Source organism: Ictidomys tridecemlineatus, chromosome 13 (assembly GCF_052094955.1).
Source record: "Ictidomys tridecemlineatus isolate mIctTri1 chromosome 13, mIctTri1.hap1, whole genome shotgun sequence".
In the NCBI taxonomy this organism is placed as follows: Eukaryota; Metazoa; Chordata; class Mammalia; order Rodentia; family Sciuridae; genus Ictidomys; species Ictidomys tridecemlineatus.
The window spans coordinates 46027386-46048181 of record NC_135489.1 but is presented as its reverse complement, the minus strand read 5'-3'; the positions used below and the strand labels follow the sequence as shown (position 1 = coordinate 46048181).

Below are 20796 nucleotides of genomic sequence, written 5' to 3'. Positions count from 1 at the left end.
GTGGTGTGTAGATCAGATCTCTTGTTCCCAAAACCTTTGTCTTGAGTTGTAAAATTACTTTAATATTCTGCCTAGAGTTTAATCTTCTGGCTGTTTGGTTAGAAAAGGGATCTTCTTCCAGGTGGTATGTTTTTTGTTTATTTCAAGAGGACTAAATTTTTGCATTGTGCCTCCTTTGTGTTTGCCATTTTTTACTTTCCTTGATTCTTTCTCCATAGTTGTCTTTAGTAAAAAACCTTTTTAGAAAGTGGGACAGGCAGCAGGGGATGCATCCTTAGAAGCTGGAAGGAAAGGGGGATGATTTCTATCTAATCTATAGCCAGCCAGGGGTGGGAGAATGTGATGGTGGAGTAGAACACTGAGGAACAGGGGTCAGTGGCAGTTTCCCAGAGGAGAGGAAGACAGGATTGGTCTTAGGGTTCTTTAGCAATGGGAAAAAACTCATGCAGCTGATTATGGGCTTTGAAAGCCCTTAGAAACTGTGTGGGATTTTTCGTCAAATCTTGGTATTATGGGGTTCTATTGTTGATGAACAGAATAGTAGGAAATGACTTTAGATAGCAAGGTTAGAGCAAGATTGTGAGTTTTCCCTTATTGCCTTGGGTTTATTGCTATTACAATTTTAACATTTAACAGTGATTTACTGAAGAGTCACACCTGCAGAGAATTCTCCAATATATTATCATCCGGTGCCTGTTGGTAAGAGAAGATTCCAGTAAATTTTTCAAAGTCCCCTTAATGAGATGAGCACAGGCCCAAGGAATTACTCCCTGCTCCAAAGCTGTCCCTCACAGAATGTGGAAAATTTTTGTGGAGGGCTTTTGATGACTGGTTGAAGAGTTTGATTTGATTTCAAAGTGTGGAGTTGGCAGCCTTTCTGAAATCTTTACTTATTTACCTCACCCCAGGAAGTTGCTTCAGAGTGAGGTGGCCCAGCCAAGTTGGTCAGCAGAGGTACGGGAAATGTAACTCTAGAGTATGAGGCTCTGAGGAGCAAAGTCAGTAGGAGGGGGACCATTAGGGTGTCCAGGTGCTATATGTTATCTCTACATGTTTCTCTTTCTGATCCAGACTCTTAGGAGTAGGGAATCTTTGCCTCAAAGTGACCAAATTGCTGCCCATCATTTTTGCCTTCTCTGAGAAATTCTCAACTAATGTTTTAATATCTTTACAGAATTAGTTCACATATGACAAAAGACTGGAAGCCTTAGAAGTGGGTGGGCAAGGGTGGAGGAAAGGACTTCAGAACAGTAGGAATGTCAAAAGGTATCAGACCTTTGCAGCTTATGAACAGCTTGGCAGTTCCATTAACTGAGTACTGTTTTCTCACAGCACATTATTCAGTTAGTACTTGAATGCTTCTTTATGTATAAAACTCTATGCTGAGCTCTGGAGATGAGAAGACTCCACCCTGCAAGGAGCCTGTGCTCCATCATGGCGGATACATGAACCCTAATTAGCAGTGGGTCATGAAATAGAAGTGTTTGCATATTGTGTGTGGGTACACAAAAGCAAGAGTCCAACTTTGTCTGGTGATGGAAATAGTCTTAAAAGAAGGGTTAACATTTAATTGATGTAAACAGAGGAGAAAAACTATTGAGAGAAAAGAATGAGTGAAGGCTTGGAGGGGTGAAATATGCCATATTAGGTATATAATTAGTTAGGATCTATGAGTGTTGGGTATGGAAAAGTGAGTGAGGACAAGTTGTGAAGGGCATTCCTTGCTGAGGAATGTGGATTTTATACTAGAGACAATAAGTGAGTTTGCTTCTCACATTCCAGGGAAGTCAATTAGGGAAGCAGGAGTAAAACACAAAGAAATGTAGCCTCTTGAGTCCTACAACCTTGGCTCAGGTCTCATCAGCACTTCCACCTACAGTCTTATCTTGAGTTAGAAAGCCTGTCTTTGTCTTTGTTTCCAAACCTTTAAAATGGGAATGATATTGCAACTACTCGGTTATGGCGTGATTTAAATAATCTGTGTATGTTATATGTATTTAGCTAAGCTGCTTAAATACAGGGAATATTGAAATGCTCTCCGATATGCTACTATTATTTATTGTCAAATGTGAATGAGAATTCTGAGTTAGAAAATAAATTTATCTGCCTTTGGGAACCTGGACTTTGAACCAAAACTAATTGGTTTTGGTTCAAGTATTTCCAGGTTAAAGAGCAGAAAGAAACCAGCAGAATCATGTAACCAAAAGATTAGCTATGTTCTGTAAATTACTTCAAGTTGCCAGACCACAAAAGACTTATCAGGAGTCTACTCAATGACAGATAAACCTGAATCACACCAGAACTTGAGGAAGCCTCCCTGTTCTCCCTAGGTCTGGCCTTATAAGTCTGGATCATTTCTGCGATGGCTAATGTAGGTATGTGCTAGGGAACAGGTGTACCTCCTGAATCTCCGTGAGACTAAATGAAACTTGATTCTGATTCACTCAGGCATAAATATAGTTATCATTGTTTATCACCCCTAAGTACTCCACCCAAACAGCTGAGCTAAGTCAGTTCCTGAACCAAAGTGCTATGAGGCCTGTACAAGGGTCAGTTGTCCAGTTGTCTCCAGAGCCATGCCAGAAGGCTCTTAGACTAGATAGAGAGCCTGTGCTGACTAATCTTGTTTAATTAAATTTGGAGCTAATACAGATATCCTTGTATGATAAATACCATATTAGACACTTAGTAAAGAAATGAGTTTGAACTTTATCCCAAAGGCAGTGGGAAACAATAAAACGAGATCTAGATGAGGAATCAGTCAAATCTGAATTTTTCACTTTTGTTGGTATGAAGAATGTAAGCAAGCAAGATAGCAAAAAGATTAGTTAGGAGTTAAGTTAGGAAAATAGTGAATTTAGAAATTTAGAATTTGTGTTTCAACAAGGCTGAGACAGCTGGATACGGTGGTACATACCTGTGGTACATACCTGTGGTACATACCTGTGGTACATACCTGTGGTACACACCTGTAATCCCGGCAGCTTGGGAAGCTGAGACAGGAAGATCGCAAATTCAAAGCCAGCCTCAGCAAAAGCCAGGTGCTAAGCAACTCAGTGAGACCCTGACTCTAAATAAAATACAAGAAAGGTCTAGGGATGTGGCTCAGTGGTTAAGTGCCCCTGACTTTAAACTCCAGGACCAAAAAAAAAAAAAGGTTGAGACACAGATGTCACTGAGGAAGGCCAACTGGCCAGTTGCTCAAGAAGAGTCTCAGAATATTATTTTGATTGTAATTATATTATTTCAAGAGTCTCTCAAATTCTGAGGTTCAAAAATATAATTTTTGTGGTTCTTGTTGGTTTTATTTTAGAAAGTCTTGAGACGGGGCAGACACACTTTATACTTAGCTAAGATTTAATACTTAAATTATAATTAAGTATAATTTCTAAGTGGGTTTTAAGTTGTGCTAGTTGGTATTGTCTATTTCTATGAGAGAATCTACTTGAAAAACCAAATCATAAGCCAAAGGTTGCTCAGTAAGCAAGGAATTGGAACCAGGGGAGGAACTTGAATTCTGGTTGTTGGGATGATACCATAATGGCCTGGTGCCTCCCTCAACTATGAGAATAGGCCAGAAAGTACTTCAGGCTGTTTTAGTATATATATATCTCCTTGTTTAAATTGAACTAGGTGATATTTTTACTTCTAATATAATTTCTTCAATAACTAATCTTGCATTTTGTGTTCATTTAACCAGTTTAATTTTCAAAAGGGACCCTTATTTTATTTCTAAGTTAATTATGATTTTTTTTTTTTTTAATAGTGTCCATGGGCTACCCCCCAAAACACAATATCCTGTTCTTTGGCTGATGTAATGAGTGAACAGTTGGCTAAAGAATTACAATTAGAAGAAGAAGCTGCTGCTTTTCCTGAGGTTTCGTAAGTAAAATTCACAAAATATCTATTTTATTTGGTAGCTTGCTATATCAAAGTTTAGAGATTTAATTAATGATTGTCATGACAAGCAATTAAATACATTTAGAAAAGCAGTGCAGTAGAAAGAGCACAATATTGGGAATGTACTGATATTTAAATTTTGGTCCTGATTATGTGACTGGTTTTCTGTTCAGGCTCAACAACCCAAAAAGCTTTGGGTGCTCAAAAGACACTCAGAAAGTTTCAGTTTTTGGAGTATATCAAATATGAATTTTCATATTAGGGATGTTAACTGATAAATCCTATGCAAATATTCCAAAAAAGGAAAAATTCCAAAATCTGAAAACCTGTTCTCAAGCATTTGGTATAAAAGATACTTGGCTTATATGATCTTGGATAAACCACTCTTTCTCTTGAGTTTTGTTATTTCTTATTAATGTAACAGCTGAACTAGGTGAGGTGTAGTTCTGAAGTGTTTATAGTTTTATCTTTTTATAAATTTTTATCCTTTAACTAGAACATAGAAAAAATGCATTCTGGGTTTCAGTTTGAATTTTCTAATAGACCCAATAGCATTCTCTTCTGGCTCTTTTAATCCTGGCTGGTGTTCTCATAGGTATAGGCCATTGGTGTTGAGGCTGCCTGAGCAGGAGAAGGTGAAGAGAAGGTTTGGTTGAGTTCTGCCCATTGTTAAATACAATTCTAACCCTAAAAGGCATATCCTACTGTCATAATCAACAGGCCCTGTTTGCACCAGCACATTATATTAGTTTATATCACTTTATTTTGAATAGTGTTGCTGAAGGACCATTTATTTCTGGAGAAAACACTGATACTTCCAGCGACCTAATGCTGGCTCAGATGCTACAGATGGAATTTGACAGAGAATATGATGCACAGCTTAGGCGTGAAGAAAAAAAATTCAATGGCGATAGCAAAGGTATTATTATTATTGTGACAACTCCATTGAGTGATAGAAAATGCTTATACTGTTCTCCTAAATAAATCTTCAACTATTTTTTCCTTTTAAGTTTCCATTTCCTTTGAAAATTATCGAAAAGTGCATCCTTTTGAAGACAGTGATAGTTCTGAAGATGAGGTTGACTGGCAGGACACTCGCGATGATCCCTACATACCAGGTATCAAAGCTGTTAGCTTTGGGGGGATAGAATAGAATAGTATAGAAAACTTAATTTTTCCAATGAATTATTTTATAATCTCATTTAATTTACTCCATTAGATTCAAATGTTTTCAGGCAGTGTTGAATGTAGTAATTTAGTTTCTTCTATTTTCATATATTTGGCTTATCTTAATTGCCTTTAGCAAAACCAGTTCCTACTCCCAAAAAGGGTTTTATTGGAAAAGGAAAAGATATCACCACCAAACATGATGAAGTGGTATGTGGCAGAAAGAATACAGCAAGAATGGAAAATGTAAGTTACAGAGAATACCCATCTCTGAATCAAGAGTTTTGTTTGAATGTTTTGAAAACAGGATTCTATGCAGAATATCTTAAATTTCTAAAAATCCGTCTTTGTGAAGACATTAGCTGTTTAGATGGCAATGTAGCAATATGGTGCAAACTCAACCACTTAAGTATATACAGTATCTCAGAATAAAACCCTATATTATTTAAAAAATTAAAATGACTTAACATTGATCCTAAAATTAAGAAATTGTTCTTATATAACATTCATTTTTCATATTATTTTTTTATGAATAGCATCCCTACCCAATAAATACATAACAGTGATAACTGAGCTAGGAATGAGAGGGAGAAATACTTTTGGGTTTTTTTTCCCCTTCCAGTACTGGGGATTGAATAGAAAATAGACCTTAGAACACAAATGCTTGTTAAGTAAATATTTTATTAAGTATATAATTTCTAGAAATAATTCATATCTGGTTTAAGAACACTGCCATCCATTAACACTTTCTGTGTTAATGACAGTGCTCTGTATCTGTGCTTTCCAGTATGTTAGCCACCATGAAGCAACTAAGGAACTGAATTTTAAGTTCAGTTTAATTAGCTCAAATTTAAATATCCAGATGTGGCAAGTGGCTATCTAATTGTGCTATGCAGCTCTACAATGCAATTGTCATAGATGGGATGGGCATAAGTTGCTATGCTAACTCAGTTCTCATAAATAATTATGATATTGATTTCTTTGATAAGCCTTCACAATACAGTACTGTGTACTTTGGCTGATATTAAAACGAGGTTCAAAGCATATACTGAAAGACCTTAATTTTAGGTATAATTGGACTTTTCTGTGTATAGAATAAGTACCTTCCTTTGGACTATAATTTCTTTAATAGCATTTCTCCTGTTTCTATTAGTGACTTATTTTTCAGTGTAGTACCTATGGGTTTGTTTTTTTTTTTTTTTTTTTTAGTTGTAATTGGACCCAATTTCTTCCTTCCTCCTTTTCATCCTTTCTGCCTTTTTTCCTTTCTTTCGGCTGAGAATCTACCACTGAGCTACAGCCCCAGCCCTGCGTTTTGTTTTTATAGCATGATTATCTATTGAGTAGGAACTCTGTTCCAAGTAAAGACTTCTCACTGTTTTTGTTTTGTTTTTCTGTTCCCATCTAAAAATATTTAGATGCTAATTCTTCTATTTTTGTTAGTTTGCACCTGGATTTCAAGTAGGAGATGGAATTGGAATGGATTTAAAACTGTCAAACCATGTTTTCAATGCTTTAAAACAACATGCCTACTCAGAAGAACGTCGAAGTGCCCGCCTCCATGAGAAGAAGGAACATTCTACTGCAGTAAGGATCTTAGATTTTTTTTTTCCTTTAACATATTCATATTAGAAAACTTGATGTGTGGGAGGGAAAACAAAATAAAATTTTATGTTTGATATTTTTCCACAGGATTGGTTTTTCGAATCAAAGATGTAAATATAGTCTAAATGACTTTGCCATTTGACTTTGCAGATTTAACATAATGGTTGCTAATTACTTATTCAAAACGTACATTTTAATGGTCATAATTAATTTGGACTGTATAATTTACATTGCATCTGAATGTTCCAGGATTTTTTAAAAAATTATTTCTCTATTGATATATTTGTGACCTATTAGTCTCTAATGAATTCTTGATAATGCCTACCATCTTGATAATAAACTAATTTTGTTAAATATTTAGAAAAATAGTAGGAATGTTAGAGCTTTTTAAACTGGTGATAAAATAAGATTTTGATTTAGTATCTCAGTTTTTTTTTAATCTCCACTTTTTTAGATTAAGGACAGATTATGAAAATCACAGCCAAATCTCTTGAAAAAGACCCTGGAGGCAGGAGGACTGCATAGGGTGGGCCAGGCAAGGTCCTATGAGTTTGGTCCTGGCTCAGGGCTAGAAGGAAGGAGGCATTGTCTCATGGTTTCCAAAAGTGTCTCTGTGTTGCATAGGTTCTACACAGAAGAGCAAATGGGGCCAAGGATACCTGGTTGGGTATCCTTGGTGGAAAGTGTGTCTAAAGCTGGAAGGGGAAGTCAACAGCCAGGGGTTTTGGAAGGAGAGGGACTCTACCTCTACCTTATGGAGAGAGATGGTGTCTGTATATTACATGCCTATTAGGTACCCCTTGCTATCTTGTCTATTGCTTCCCACTCCAGGGTTGTCTACTATATATTTGGATCTAACCCTAACCATAATCCTGGGAGTAGGGGAAGGAAAACATGCTTACTGCTGTAATGGGGAAGGGGTGGCAGGTGGTAGAATAGTGCTGGTGCTTCCCATGTTTCAATTTGCTCTTTCAAAGAGCATCTTTGTCTCTCTTGGGGGACAAAGAGGGCACCAGTGGACAGAGAGTCCTGAGCATCAGTTTGGCACCAGACATTACCAGAGCAAGGGCCATTGTCTCTCTATCTGTCCATTTCAGTGTCCTACCTGGAAGGAGGGAGCAGAAGGGGCAGGCACAAATATGGTGTAGACTCCATGACTAGGCTTCCCTTAGAGAGGCCAAAAGTATGCTCCTTTCCAGCTTTGTCCCATCTCTTCCCACTAAGTGGGAAGAAAGAACTAAGATGCTGTAAGGAGGAAGGTGATGCCCACTATCAGGGCAAGTGTTCCTGCTTGGGGCTGGTTCTGCTGATGCTTTTGAGCTTGAGCACCTGGGAGTTACCTCCCTCAGTCTTTACATTGGGGCCCATAGCAAACCGGAGGAGAGTGGAGACCAGCTTCTTCCCAGAGTGTGGAGGTGCCGAAAAAACTTTTATTTTTTCTTTTTAAGTAGATGGACACAATACTTTTGTTTATTTTTATGTGATGCTGAGATGGAACTCTTATCTTTAGATAGTTCTAGTGCAGATTGTGGGTGGGTGTGGCTGGAGGGGAGATGGGGCCTAAGTTGATTTTGCTCAGTTCTGCCCTTTGTCCTCCGCTTAGAAACTCCTCTCAAAACTCCTTCCAAACTGCCTATGTTGGGCAATCTCCTTTCAGAAGCTCTCTTTCCCTTGGGACATTGGCAATTGCAGCTCTGCTGTCAGCCCTTTGAGTCCAGCCTTCAAGAAACCCTGCCCCTGAGGATGTCCCTTACAGAAACAGTGACTGTGCAGCACAAACTTGGGACTTTCACTAAACCCATATTAGCCTCATGGTCCTATCTGAGTTCGGACCTTGAGATCTCCAGGCCCCATGCCTCATCTTAGCTATGACTCCCCTTAGCATCTGACTTGGAATGGTTCCTTTAGCTATTCACTCTCAGAGATACTAGAGTTATATGAAATGTATCTTGATGACACTCTTTTAAGATATACATCTAAGTAAATTAAATAATAAAGTTTTAAGAAGTAAATATGTATTTTGAATGTTAGATCTTAGAAATGGCTCAGAAAATGATTTTTTAATTTGTTCTGTTCAGATGTACTTGACAGTAGAGTGTATTTTGACATACGTTCATGGAGTATAACTTAGGATCCCGTTCTTGGGGTTGTGCATGATGTGGAGTTTCACTAGTTGTGTGTTCATATATGAACATGGGAAAGTTATGTTTTATTCATTCTACTGTCTTTCCTATTCCCATTCCCCTCCCTTCCCTTTATTCCCCTTTGTCTGATCCAGTGAACTTCTATTCCATGCCTCCCCCACCATGTGTGCTAGCATTCACGTGTCAAAGAGAACATTCAGTCTTTGGGTTTGGGAACTGGCTTATTTCACTTAGCATGATAGACACCAGTTCCATCCATTTACCACAAATACCATAATTTCACTCTTTCTGGGTGAGTAATATTCCATTGTGTATACATACCACATTTTGTTTATCCATTCATTTGTTGAAGGGCGACTAGGTTGGTTCCATAACTTGGTTATTGTGAATTGGGATGCTATAAACATTGATGTGGTTGCATCACTATAGTACACTAATTTTAAGTCCTTTGAGTATAAATCAAGGAGTGGGATAATTGGGTCAAATGGTGGTTCCACTCCAAATTTTTTGAGGAATCTATACTGCTTTTCAGAGTGGTTGCACCAATTCACTCATACAGCAATGTATGAGCGAACCTTTTTCCCCAAATCCTCACCAACATTTATTGTTTCTTATATTCTAGATAATTGCCATCAGAAAATATTTTATAATAAGTCATTTTACTTACAGTATTTTATCTTTTGCAGGAAAAAGCAGTTGATCCTAAGACACGTTTACTTATGTATAAAATGGTCAACTCTGGAATGTTGGAGACAATCACTGGCTGTATTAGTACAGGAAAGGAATCTGTTGTCTTTCATGCATATGGAGGGAGGTAAATGAACAAAATATGAAATCCTTTCTCCCCAGGATTAACAGATTTATACAAAGTCAGAGTTAACATTGCATGGCAAGTAAAATTATTTAAAAAGTATTATAGAAAATCTAGATGATATAAAAAGTATTCATTTTGTATTTAAGAGTTTTTAAATGACTTGGTCAAGTTCTTGTCTTTAGTTTTCTTAACTATTTAATTAACTGATCTCCCTTTCTAGATAACACATATACATGATAATATATTGAATTATACTATTAAGTTCTAAAAATGAAGAGGATAAAAGTGAATGTTGAGGCTTGGGAGTGTAACTCAATGAAGTCCCTGGGTTTGATCTCTGGCACCAAAAAAAGAAAGAAAGAAAGAAAAGAGTTTAACATTGGAGCTTACAATTTCAAGTTATGTGATCTGGAACAAGTTCCTAAATCTCATTAAAAAATTATATCTCACCTCATGGGATTTTTGTCAGGCTAAATGAGATCATGTTTGATAATATTGATATTAATTTTAGTCAGCATATATGTCCTCCTTTAAAGTTTGTTTCCCTCTTTATAAATTTCAACTGAGGATTTCCTGAGTCCAGGCAATATAAATAAATAATACAGATTATTTAAAAGTGAAAGATTACTTATGATGGTGGATTAAAACTTGTAGAAAGGATTAAAATGAAAAGTAGTCTTTATCTTTCTTTTTTTTTTTTTAAAGAAAGAGTGAGAGAGAGTGAGAAAGAGGGAGAGGGAGAGAGAACTTTAATATTTTTCAGTATTTGGCGGACACAGCATCTTTGTCTGTATGTGGTGCTGAGGATCGAACCCGGGCCGCACGCATGCCAGGCGAGCGCGCCACCACTTGAGCCACATCCCCAGCCTGTCTTTATCTTTCTTACCCTTGCCCAATAGCTGTTTCTCCAAAAGAAACCACTAGTAACAGTTTTAAGTCTATAATTTTACAGAAATTTGTATGCGTTTGTCCTTTACTTTGCATATGCAAAAAGATCATACTCTATATTCATGATCTTTTTTTAGCTAATATATATTGGACCTTTCTATATATATATTTTTTTTTAGAGAGAATTTTTAATATTTATTTTTTAGTTCTTGGTGGACACAACATCTTTGTTGGTATGTGGTGCTGAGGATCGAACCCGGGCCGCACGCATGCCAGGCGAGTGCGTTACCGCTTGAGCCACATCCCCAGCCCCAGACCCATCCTATTTTTAAGAGTGCATTCCATTACATATAAGAATATCCTTATACATTAGTGTATCTTTGCAAATATGTCCTTAGACTAGATTACTAATAATAAAATTGCTGGTGCAAAGACTATGAATTTTTTCTTTTTCTTTTTCTTTTTTGGTTAAGCAGTGGAAGGCCTCACAAAATGAGGAGTATATGAATTTGTTCACTGTTTTGGCCCCTAGTTGGCTATTGTAGCAGTGGTGTTTCTTGACTTTTCTATATTAAAAAGTTAACAATTACAAAATGTTTTTTCTTGTGTACCATATCAGTGGTCAAAATCTTGAATTTGTGTTTTAATGGTAAGGCAAATTCAGTTTTCCCCATGAGCTAGCCAGATGTGCAGGTTGTGTACATTCTGAATGTCAGGAGATATTGCTAGATTGCCTTGTGAGAAGCTTGACTATTTTGCTCCTGGCAGCATGAGCCTATTTCCCTTGTCCTCATTGATGTTTAGTATTATCAACATTCATATTTTTTGTAAGTGTGAACAATGAAAAGTAACATCTTGATAGTTTGTATATTTATTTGTGATTAATATTGTACATTTTCTTAAGGTGCCTCATTGGACATTTGTTTGTTTTTTGGGGGGGAGTTGTCAATAGCTTCCTTTATCCTCTGATCATTTTCTACTATATTTAATGATACTTTGATATAATGAATATTTACTTTCCTTCTGGTGGTATTGGTATCATAATCTGTGTTTCTGCATTTAAGTTAGCTAGAAAGCATCCGGTTTTGTACAACTGAAAAATGTTTTCAAAAACATATATAATGTGCTATATGTAATGAATTGCCATAAATTTTGCAACTCAAAACAATACCCTTCCAGCAGTTCAGGAGGCTGAGGCAGGAAGATGTTGAGTTCAAGGCCAGCTTCGGCAACTTAATGAACCTCTGAGTAACTTAGTGAGACCATATATTAAAATAAAAAGGGCTGTATATTTGGCTCAGTGGTAAACCCTCCCTGGATTCTATTTGTGGTACCCAACAATAACAACACCCATCTTCTCATAGTTCCTGCTCACAGGAAGTTCAGGCCTGGTTTATTCGGTTCTATGCTCAATTGGGTTCTCTGCTTACAGTCTCACAAGGCAGTCTTAAGTGTTGGCCTGGCCATGTTGCATTCTGAAACTTGGAGTCCTCTTCCCTTGGCACCTTTTACTAGCAGTTAAAATGAGCAATGGTGGTGATTTGGACTTGGGTTTTAGTGAAAGTGAAGATATAGGAGTTCCTACTCTTGTTGGCTATCAACTGGGCTGGCTTGCTCTTAACTCTTGGCTTTGTAGATCCTCACCATGTGACCCCCTCTCAGGCCCTCATAGTTCATGTAAAAACCAGCAGGAGAATCTCTTACTTCATTCTGCTAAGATTTTGTCTAGATGTCACCTTTGCTATATAATGTAACCTAGTCTAGGGAGTAGCTGTTCAATTCCCTCAAGGACAGGGAGTTATTATATAAGGGGTGCAAAACTCGTGGGGATCAGCTTAAAATTCTTCCTTCTACAAAGCTCTTCTAGTTTCTGGCATTTTCCAGATGGCCAAGCCATTGACAGTGTTTTTTTGTTGTTGTTGTTTTTGGTTTTTTGTTGTTGTTGTTGTTATTTATGGTTTTGGTGCTAAAGATTTAACCCAAGGCCTGGCACATGTTAAGCACATACTCTACCCCTGAGTTACAGCTTCAGTCCTGTAGTCAACAATTGCTCACATAGTAAGTTGTGTTATACTTTTCAGGGAGTAAAGTATAAAACATATTCTCTACACTCTCAAAGAATTTATGCCAAGGAGAGAGAACATTATAGCAGGAATGTTTATGGTCAATAAAAGGTAATTAAATAACAGAATGCCCAGTTATACAAGTGAAACCTCACTGCAGCTAATAACAACAGAACAAGATCATTGCCAGGTAGATTCAGGAAAGGCATTGCAATAAAGTTAGATCTCAACCTACATTTTAAAAATAGGCAAAACAAAACCAATGTTGAGTACAAAAAGCTATTTGTAGAATATATATAGTATACCATCTATAGATGTTTATTCATGTGGACATTTATATACTTTTAAAGTTAGATAAGGATTGTGGTTCAGACAATAAGATTAGAAGGTACATGTGTGGAGGTACCAGGCTTATAGTAGGGTAGGGAGGGGGAGCATGGGAGGAATAGATGAATTCTAGATAGGGCAGAGGGGTGGGAGGGAAAGGGAGGGGGCAGAGGATTAGCAAGGATGGTGGAATGTGATGGACATTATTATCCAAAGTACATGTATGAAGACACGAATTGGTGTCTTCAACCAGAGATATGAAAAATTGTGCTGTATACATGTAATAAGAATTGTAATGCATTCCACTGTCATTTATTTTTTTTAAAAATCAATTAAAAAAAAAAAGTTAGGCAGAGGAACCTGGTGTTGTGGCACATGCCTAAAATACCAACCGCTTGGAATGCTATGCAGCAGGATTACTTGAGCCCAGAAGTTTGGAGCCAGTCTGGGTAACATAGCTAGACCCTGTCTATTGAAAAAAAAAGGGGGGGGGGGAAATGTATAATTTGCTAAGAAATAAGGAAGTGTTGGGTTTATTTTTATTTTTTAACTAGGAGAATGATAAGATAAAACATATATTTAGACTCTTCTACAAATCTTCTAAAAGAAATCTCTGGGTTGTTTGTTTTTTGGTGCTGGGGATTAAACCTAGGGCCTTGTGCATGCAAGACAGGCACTCTACCAACTGAGTTATATCCCCTTTCCCCTTCTCTGGTATTTTTGATAGGGCCTTATGTACTATATGGTTAAATTATTCTAATGACAAAGAGTTTGTTTATCACCTCAAAATCTAGCCTTTTCAGTGATATCTTTAGATTCTTTGTATGTCCTTAATCTCTCTCCCTGAAAGTCCATCCATTCACCAATAGTTGAGCAGCTACCGTGTGCCAGGTCCTCTTCTAAGTTCTGAGGGTACAGCAATGAATGGTACAAGTAGGGTCCCTGCAGAGTGTACTTCTCCAACACTCTTGCAAGACGATATTAAATAAAAATTTTCAGTTATGTGCGATGTCATAGTGACTGTTATAGTGATTCATTGACTGAATTTTATTAGTAGAATAAGAAAATCTTCTTTGAGAAGTGACACTTGAATGAAAAAGGTCAGGTTGAAGGACAATCTAGACTAGAGAACAGCTAGTGCTTAATGCTTTCAGACAGGTACAAGCTTAGGGTTTTTGAGATAAAGTCCTAAAGCCAGAATGGCTGGAGCACGTATATGCAGAGGAGAGATGAGGCTGGAGAATTTGGCAGGGTTTGGTGTAGGCAGGACTGTGAACCAGGGCAATAATCTGCTGTTCATCTAACTGCAGTGGGAACCAAAACTGATTTTATTTTCGAAAGATGACTCAGGCTACTATGAGGAAAGAGCATTATAGTAAAAAGTAATTGTAGCAGTTGAAATGAGCAATGGTGGTGGTTTGGACTCTGGGTAATAGTGAAAGTGAAGATACAGGAGACAACTGTTGGTGTGTGTTTTGGACACAGGAAGGTCTTTTGGCTTGAACATCTAATTGTGTACTATTTACTGAGGCAAGACCCTAAGGAAGTGTAAGTTAAGGTAGCAATCATCAAGAGTTTTGTTTTGGACATGTAAAGTTGAGGATGCTTGCTAGACATCCAACCAAATTTTGTCAAATTGGCATTGGATAAATGAACCTGAAGTTCTAGAGGAACTAAGGACTGGGATGGAAATGTGGGTTTTATACATACAGAAATGATATTTTGGGGCTGGGGATGTGGCTCAAGCGGTAGCGCGCTCGCCTTGAATGCGTGTGGCCCGGGTTCGATCCTCAGCACCACATACCAACAAAGATGTTGTGTCCGCCGAGAACTAAAAAATAAATATTAAAAATTCTCTCTCTCTCTCTCTCTCTCCTCTCTCACTCTCTCTTTAAAAAAAAAAAAAAGAAATGATATTTAAAGCTATGGGCTAAATACAATTGCCCAGAAGGAGAAGTGGGGTTTTTTAGAATCATATGGGGATGCTGACCTTTTAAGGCTAAGTGGAGGAGGACAAGGAATCAACTAGGAGAATAAGATGCAGATGAAGGTTGGTAGTTTGATTCAGATTGTTCTCTGGAAATACATTCCTTTCACTTCAGATTAATATCCCTTCAGATATTTAAAGGTAAAAACTGCTCTCGTTTCATCTACCTCTTATCCCCACTGCCACCACCATGACTTGGGCCCTTTCAGCAGCTCATAGTTGGAGTATGTCACAAGTCAGCCCCACCCTCAGGCTTCTCCCCGCTCCCTCCCATCCTGATATTCTGGTTGCTCGATTGTGCGTCTTTGAGAGTGTTGTGCTCAGGAGCCCTCAGGATTCCTCACTGCCTTTGGGGATATTAGTAGGCTCTTCATCGATCTGTCTTTCCCGCATCCCTTCAGCTCAGCTTCTTTCACTCCTCTCCAGCCTAGTCTTAACTACAATGTTTTATATTCCTTAGATATATCCTGAGGGTTCTACCTCTGCTTTTGCTAATATCGTCAAGTCCTACCTGTTGTCCTGGTTTGTTTCAGTGCCATTTGTGCCATGAAGCCTTGCTGCCCTTTCCAATCCAAAGAGACCTGTCATTCACGTGCTTCTTTAATTCTCTCCTGCCCTCCTTGCATACTTACTGGACAGGGACCCCTTCACACACCTTTATATCTGCTAGGAATGAAAGTTATTTTTTAAAAACTACTCTTGGTGTTGCTCCTATTGAATTTTGTCCCTAAGCCATCTCAGGTAGACTGTATCCCATTTTAAAGTGCGTTATCTTTTCATTGCTTCTCAAGCTTGATTCCTTGGTCAATCAGGGACATTAAATGAAGAATATTTTATAATGGACTGTTCAAAACTGACTGACAATTTATTTGAAAGAAAACCAGCCAGGTACAGCGGCATGCTTCTGTAGTCCTGGCCCCTTGAGAGGCTGAGGCAGGAGGATTGCTTGAGGCAAGCCTGGGCAACATAGCAAGACGTTGTCTCAAACAAAAATAAAAATCCCAAAACCCAAGTTTCTTAAGTTCTAACTTGAAGGCTTTAATAAATAAATAAATAAATATTTGACCTTCTCAGAGAAGGTAGATCTACTTTTAGTGTTATAGAATTTTTATTTTGAAATTGTTTCACTTGTGAACTGATAACTTGTACTGATTTAACTTTTCTTCTCCACTTAGCATGGAAGATGAAAAGGAAGATGGTAAAGCTATACCTACAGAATGTGCCATCAAGGTATTTAAAACAACCCTTAATGAATTTAAGAATCGTGACAAATATATTAAAGATGATTTCAGGTTTAAAGATCGCTTCAGTAAACTAAATCCACGTAAGATCATCCGCATGTGGGCAGAAAAAGAAATGCACAATCTCACAAGGTAAAGAAAATCATTGTGCTAGAAGTAACCTTGGGTAATTGCCTTTTAGTGTGAGGACTACTAGCCAGGCAAAAAGTCCATGCTTTCTCTTATATTCATTTATAGAAATAATGAAAAGCCTGGAAATTCTAGTGCTTCTGAGGTTATATTTCTATGTATATAACCGGAATTCATACTTTCAGGATAAAAAAGTCACTTTTCTTTCCCCAGTGACTTTTGAGGAAAATATTCTGCCTAGACATTTTATCACATTTGAATTATCTTTCTAAAGAATTATAAACTGTCTAGCTTCCTGTTAGGCTTAGTACGTCTAATGATTTCCCTTTTTGTTTGGGAAAATGTTGTTTATTATTCTAATTTGTTAATTTGGGGTTAGGATCTTAACCAATCAAATTGATTTTCCTTTCATTTATTAGTCTTAGTTCTCAATTTCTAAGCAGTTTATTTTCTATCAAGGAATTTGTTTCATTCAACCAAGAAATTAAGTTCCCTATTAAATATTTTCCCATTAATTAAATCTTCCTATTAATCATTAGAAAACTTAATTTTGGTTCTTTTCTAAAGATGTTTGGTTTCAAAAGCAATTATCCACATTTACTAGTTGCAAAATTTTTCTACTTACAGTTTTCAAGTTGAATAAATATCTTAGGTGGTTTTGCTGCCTCTCTGATCCCATTTCTATACAGCTAAGCTCTCATCCCTGCATTTCTCACTTTGTCAGCAGCTATCATAATCTTTAGTGTGAATTCAAAGACCTTTTGTGACATGAAACTTGACCATCTCTATAACTTCACAGATTGCTCTTCCCTGTCCTCACATATCCAGCTATGTTGACTAATCTGCATTCCCCGAATGGACTGTGCTCTTGAATGTCTCTGTGCATTTTCTCATAGTGTCTTAATTTGGTTTTCTTGCTCCCCTACTCTTTTAAAAAGCCTGTGTGCTCCTGTAATGCCTGCTCACATCTTTGCCAACATATGTATCACACTTCCCTCTATTAACCTCCTCATGTGGCTGTTACTTCCACCACTCCATGGGTTTCCTATGGACAGAGGCTCTATCTTAGTGTTTTTGTGTTCCCATGTTGCTAGGGTGGGACATAGTGCCACCTCATTGCAGGCCTATGTTAGGTGTTTGTTAATTAAATGACATACTTTCTCCTTTTGATCTTTGCATTCTTAATTATTTCTTTCTGTGTAGAATGCAGAAAGCGGGAATTCCTTGTCCAACAGTTGTACTGCTCAAGAAACACATTTTAGTTATGTCTTTTATTGGCCATGATCAAGTTCCAGCCCCTAAATTAAAAGAAGTAAAGCTCAGTAGTGAAGAAATGAAAGACGCCTACTATCAAACTCTTCATGTAAGTTGTGTCTTTAAAAGCACTCACATACTGCTGACCTTCTCTCTCAGAGCGGGGATCCCCTTTACCACTGAGCTGTATCCTTAGCTCCTTTTATTTTTTGACCCAGGTTCTCACTAAATTGCTTAGGGCCTTGCCACGGCTGGCCTTGAACTTAGAATCCTCCTGCCTCAACCTTCCGAGTTGCTGGGATTATAGGTATGTGCCACCATGCCCAGCTTCACACACCAACTTTTAAAAACTTTTTTTCTAGCCGAGTGTGCTGGTAATCCCCTGTAGTTTCAGCTAGTTGGGAAATTGAGGCAGAAGGAACACTTTTGAGTCCAGGAATTGGAAGCTAACCTGGGCAACATAGGAACCCCCATAGCAAAAGAAAAAAGAAATCGTTCTCTGAATTAAAAAAAAAAAAAAAATTCTTCAAACAGTATTATTTAAAGGTGATATTAAGGGCAAACTACAGTTTGTAAAGAAATGTTAACATCATAAGAGTTATTTTTACACTGATATTTGGTATCTTGAGTAGTTCTAGAAAACTTAAGAGATTCGTGGAACGAGAGAAAGCTTCATTGTTGACATTAGTGATATACAGCATGAAGCTTTTTTTTCCACAAAACTACCTTAATATTCATGTTACTAGTCTTAGTAGGTAAAGTGCCTCTTTAGTGTGTATGTCTTTTTGAGAGTTCTGGCTCTAACAGTGAAGGAGGGACCTGTAGGTATGGCTGGGAAATAAGAAGTTGAATTATAAGAAAGTGATGATGAAAATTGAAGGTCGTAGGGAATGCAGGCACATGTCAAAACTCTTAAGGGAGTTAGTCATACTTGGGACATAGTTGAGGCCTTTTACCTTAAGAAAATGCTTCTGTACTGTTGTGATTCCTGTTTTTCTAATTGAACACTGGCAAAACTTATGTGCCTTTTGCATAGTCTTTGTATGGAGACATCATGTCATGCAGCAATTGATCTGAATATGAAAGTGTTAATTGAAAATAATTTGTGAAGGTGTACTAGAAAGATGAGCCACCTTTCAATAAGAGAAGAGTGAAAAGAAAATCAAGCCATTTTTCTGGATTCTTTGGGACATGGAGTGGTTGGTGATTAAATTGATGATAAACCTTTGTTATTTAATTTTATTTAGGCTAGAAAACAAATACGTAATGTTGGGTTCTACTATAATGCTAGGAATCACTATCAATAATGAATATACTGTGCTACTTAATTTAAAAGAGTATCTCTTTTCTAACATGTTTGGAAGGAAATTACCTTTCCTGTTTGTACTCATAGAGGGATATTTGTCCTTTTATAAAGGGAAGTAGCTTCCCTTGTTCCCCTGACTGCAGACACAACTGCCATCTTACCTACGTGAGAATCCAAATCTGACTTTTGGTCTCCTGATCTTGCTATCCCAAGGGCGAGGAAATAACAAGTTACTCTCCATTGTTTCACTGTTTCTTCACTATCTAAATGACAGCAAAATACTAGTCCTAGATTATACAAAGTAAAGAGGAAATAAGTTTTTTGGACTAGGACTGTAACTCAGTTGTAGATCATTTACCTGGCATGAGCATAGCCTTGGGTTTGATCCCCAGCATCACAAGAAAAAAAAAAGCTAAGTTTTATGGGCTGGGGATGTGGCTCAAGAGGAAGCGCGATCACCTGGCATGCGGGTGGCCCTGGTTGGATCCTCAGCACCACATACAAACAAAGATGTTGTGTCCGCCAAAAACTAAAAAATAAATATTAAAAATTCTCTCTCTCTCTCTCTCTCTCTCTCTCTCTCTCTCTCTCTCTCTCTCTCTCTCTCTCTCTCACCTCTCTCTCACCTCTCTCTCACCTCTCTCTCACCTCTCTCTTCTCTCTCTTAAAAAAAAAAAAAGAAAAGAAGTTTTATAACCTTGTTTTGTTTTTCTGGAAGATATTGGTTGCTGTACACATTTTAACTACGTATATAAATTAGAATTAGTTTTCTAAATGTTTGCCTTTCTTCCCCCAGTTGATGCAGCAGTTATATAATAAATGTACACTTGTACATGCCGACCTCAGCGAGTATAACATGCTGTGGCATGCTGGAAAGGTGAGGAGAACATTGTGTTAAAGTTCAGATTTAATTACCTGGTGTAAATTATTGAATGTAAATACATCAGTGTGCTCTCTATTTAAATAGGTCTGGTTGATTGATGTCAGTCAGTCTGTAGAACCAACCCATCCTCATGGCCTGGAGTTCTTGTTCCGTGACTGTAGGAATATTTCACAGGTAGGTGTGTAACCAGTGTGTCTTTTTTTGTAGATTGTAACAGATTTAAATATTTTTACTATCAGATAAGTAAGTGATGGCCATATTCTTAGAAATTGAAGGAAGGGATATTGGCTGCCTTTAGAATATGAATATAAAGATCAGGGCTAGGGTAGCTCAGTGGTAGAACACTTGGCTTAGAATGTGTGAGTCACTGCATGTGTCTCAGCACTGCATATAAATAAAATAAAAGTCCATTGACAACTAAAAGAAAAACATTTTTAAAATCACTTTATCAGATTTGATTTTCAGCAAATTTTGATTCTGTGCCTCACATTTGAGCAAAATTTCCAAGAGATAAGTTTTGGTTTTGGCTCTTACTATTCAAGCAGTTGAGTAGACATTTGATGTGTGCATCACACTTAAAAAGAAGCTGACATACAGTGAGAGTCTGCATACTTACTGCCATTACTGTTGCCATGAAAAGAACAGTCTCCTTAGTAGGACAGTGTAAGGTCACTATCACTGCAAAGCAAAGTAAAAAGATTAGAAGGAAGCACAAAGTTGGGTCACAGTTGTTTGCCATTTCTAAGGGATATGAGTTGTTAGCAACAGGTTTAGATAGGAATGATCTTTCTAAAGGACAGAATAACCTCATTTTGGAAACGACCTCTAAACCTGCTTGAAATTTTTAATTCAGGAGATTTAGTGCATGTTATTATATCTACACATTCAAAGCAGTGCCAAACAATTTTATGTAGACCATTTTTATAGCTGAAGAAGATGCAGTATGACAAACGAAATCTAAGAGATGAAATGAATATGTAGAGGACGAAATCAAGGAGAACCTGAGTATAGTTAAACTTGAAGTGGGAATATCAGTGTCTGAAATATGGTATTGTGGCTCAGCGATGGAGCGCTTGCCTAGCGTGGGC

At 37.5% G+C, this 20796-nt stretch overlaps 1 protein-coding gene across 2 annotated transcripts in view; it reads left to right on the top strand.

The window, feature by feature from the left end:
• Riok3 (RIO kinase 3) overlaps nt 1-20796 on the top strand; it is a 29655-nt gene that overhangs the window by 5367 nt on the left and 3492 nt on the right. For both annotated transcript variants that reach the window (XM_078030259.1, XM_005329036.5), the window contains exons 2-11: nt 3767-3882; nt 4674-4819; nt 4911-5018; nt 5204-5313; nt 6511-6654; nt 9503-9630; nt 16071-16268; nt 17469-17628; nt 19622-19702; nt 19793-19882. In XM_078030259.1, coding sequence (XP_077886385.1) covers nt 3818-3882; nt 4674-4819; nt 4911-5018; nt 5204-5313; nt 6511-6654; nt 9503-9630; nt 16071-16268; nt 17469-17628; nt 19622-19702; nt 19793-19882 — 1230 coding nt within the window. In that variant the 5' untranslated portion in view covers nt 3767-3817. The remainder of the gene's footprint in view (nt 1-3766; nt 3883-4673; nt 4820-4910; nt 5019-5203; nt 5314-6510; nt 6655-9502; nt 9631-16070; nt 16269-17468; nt 17629-19621; nt 19703-19792; nt 19883-20796) is intronic.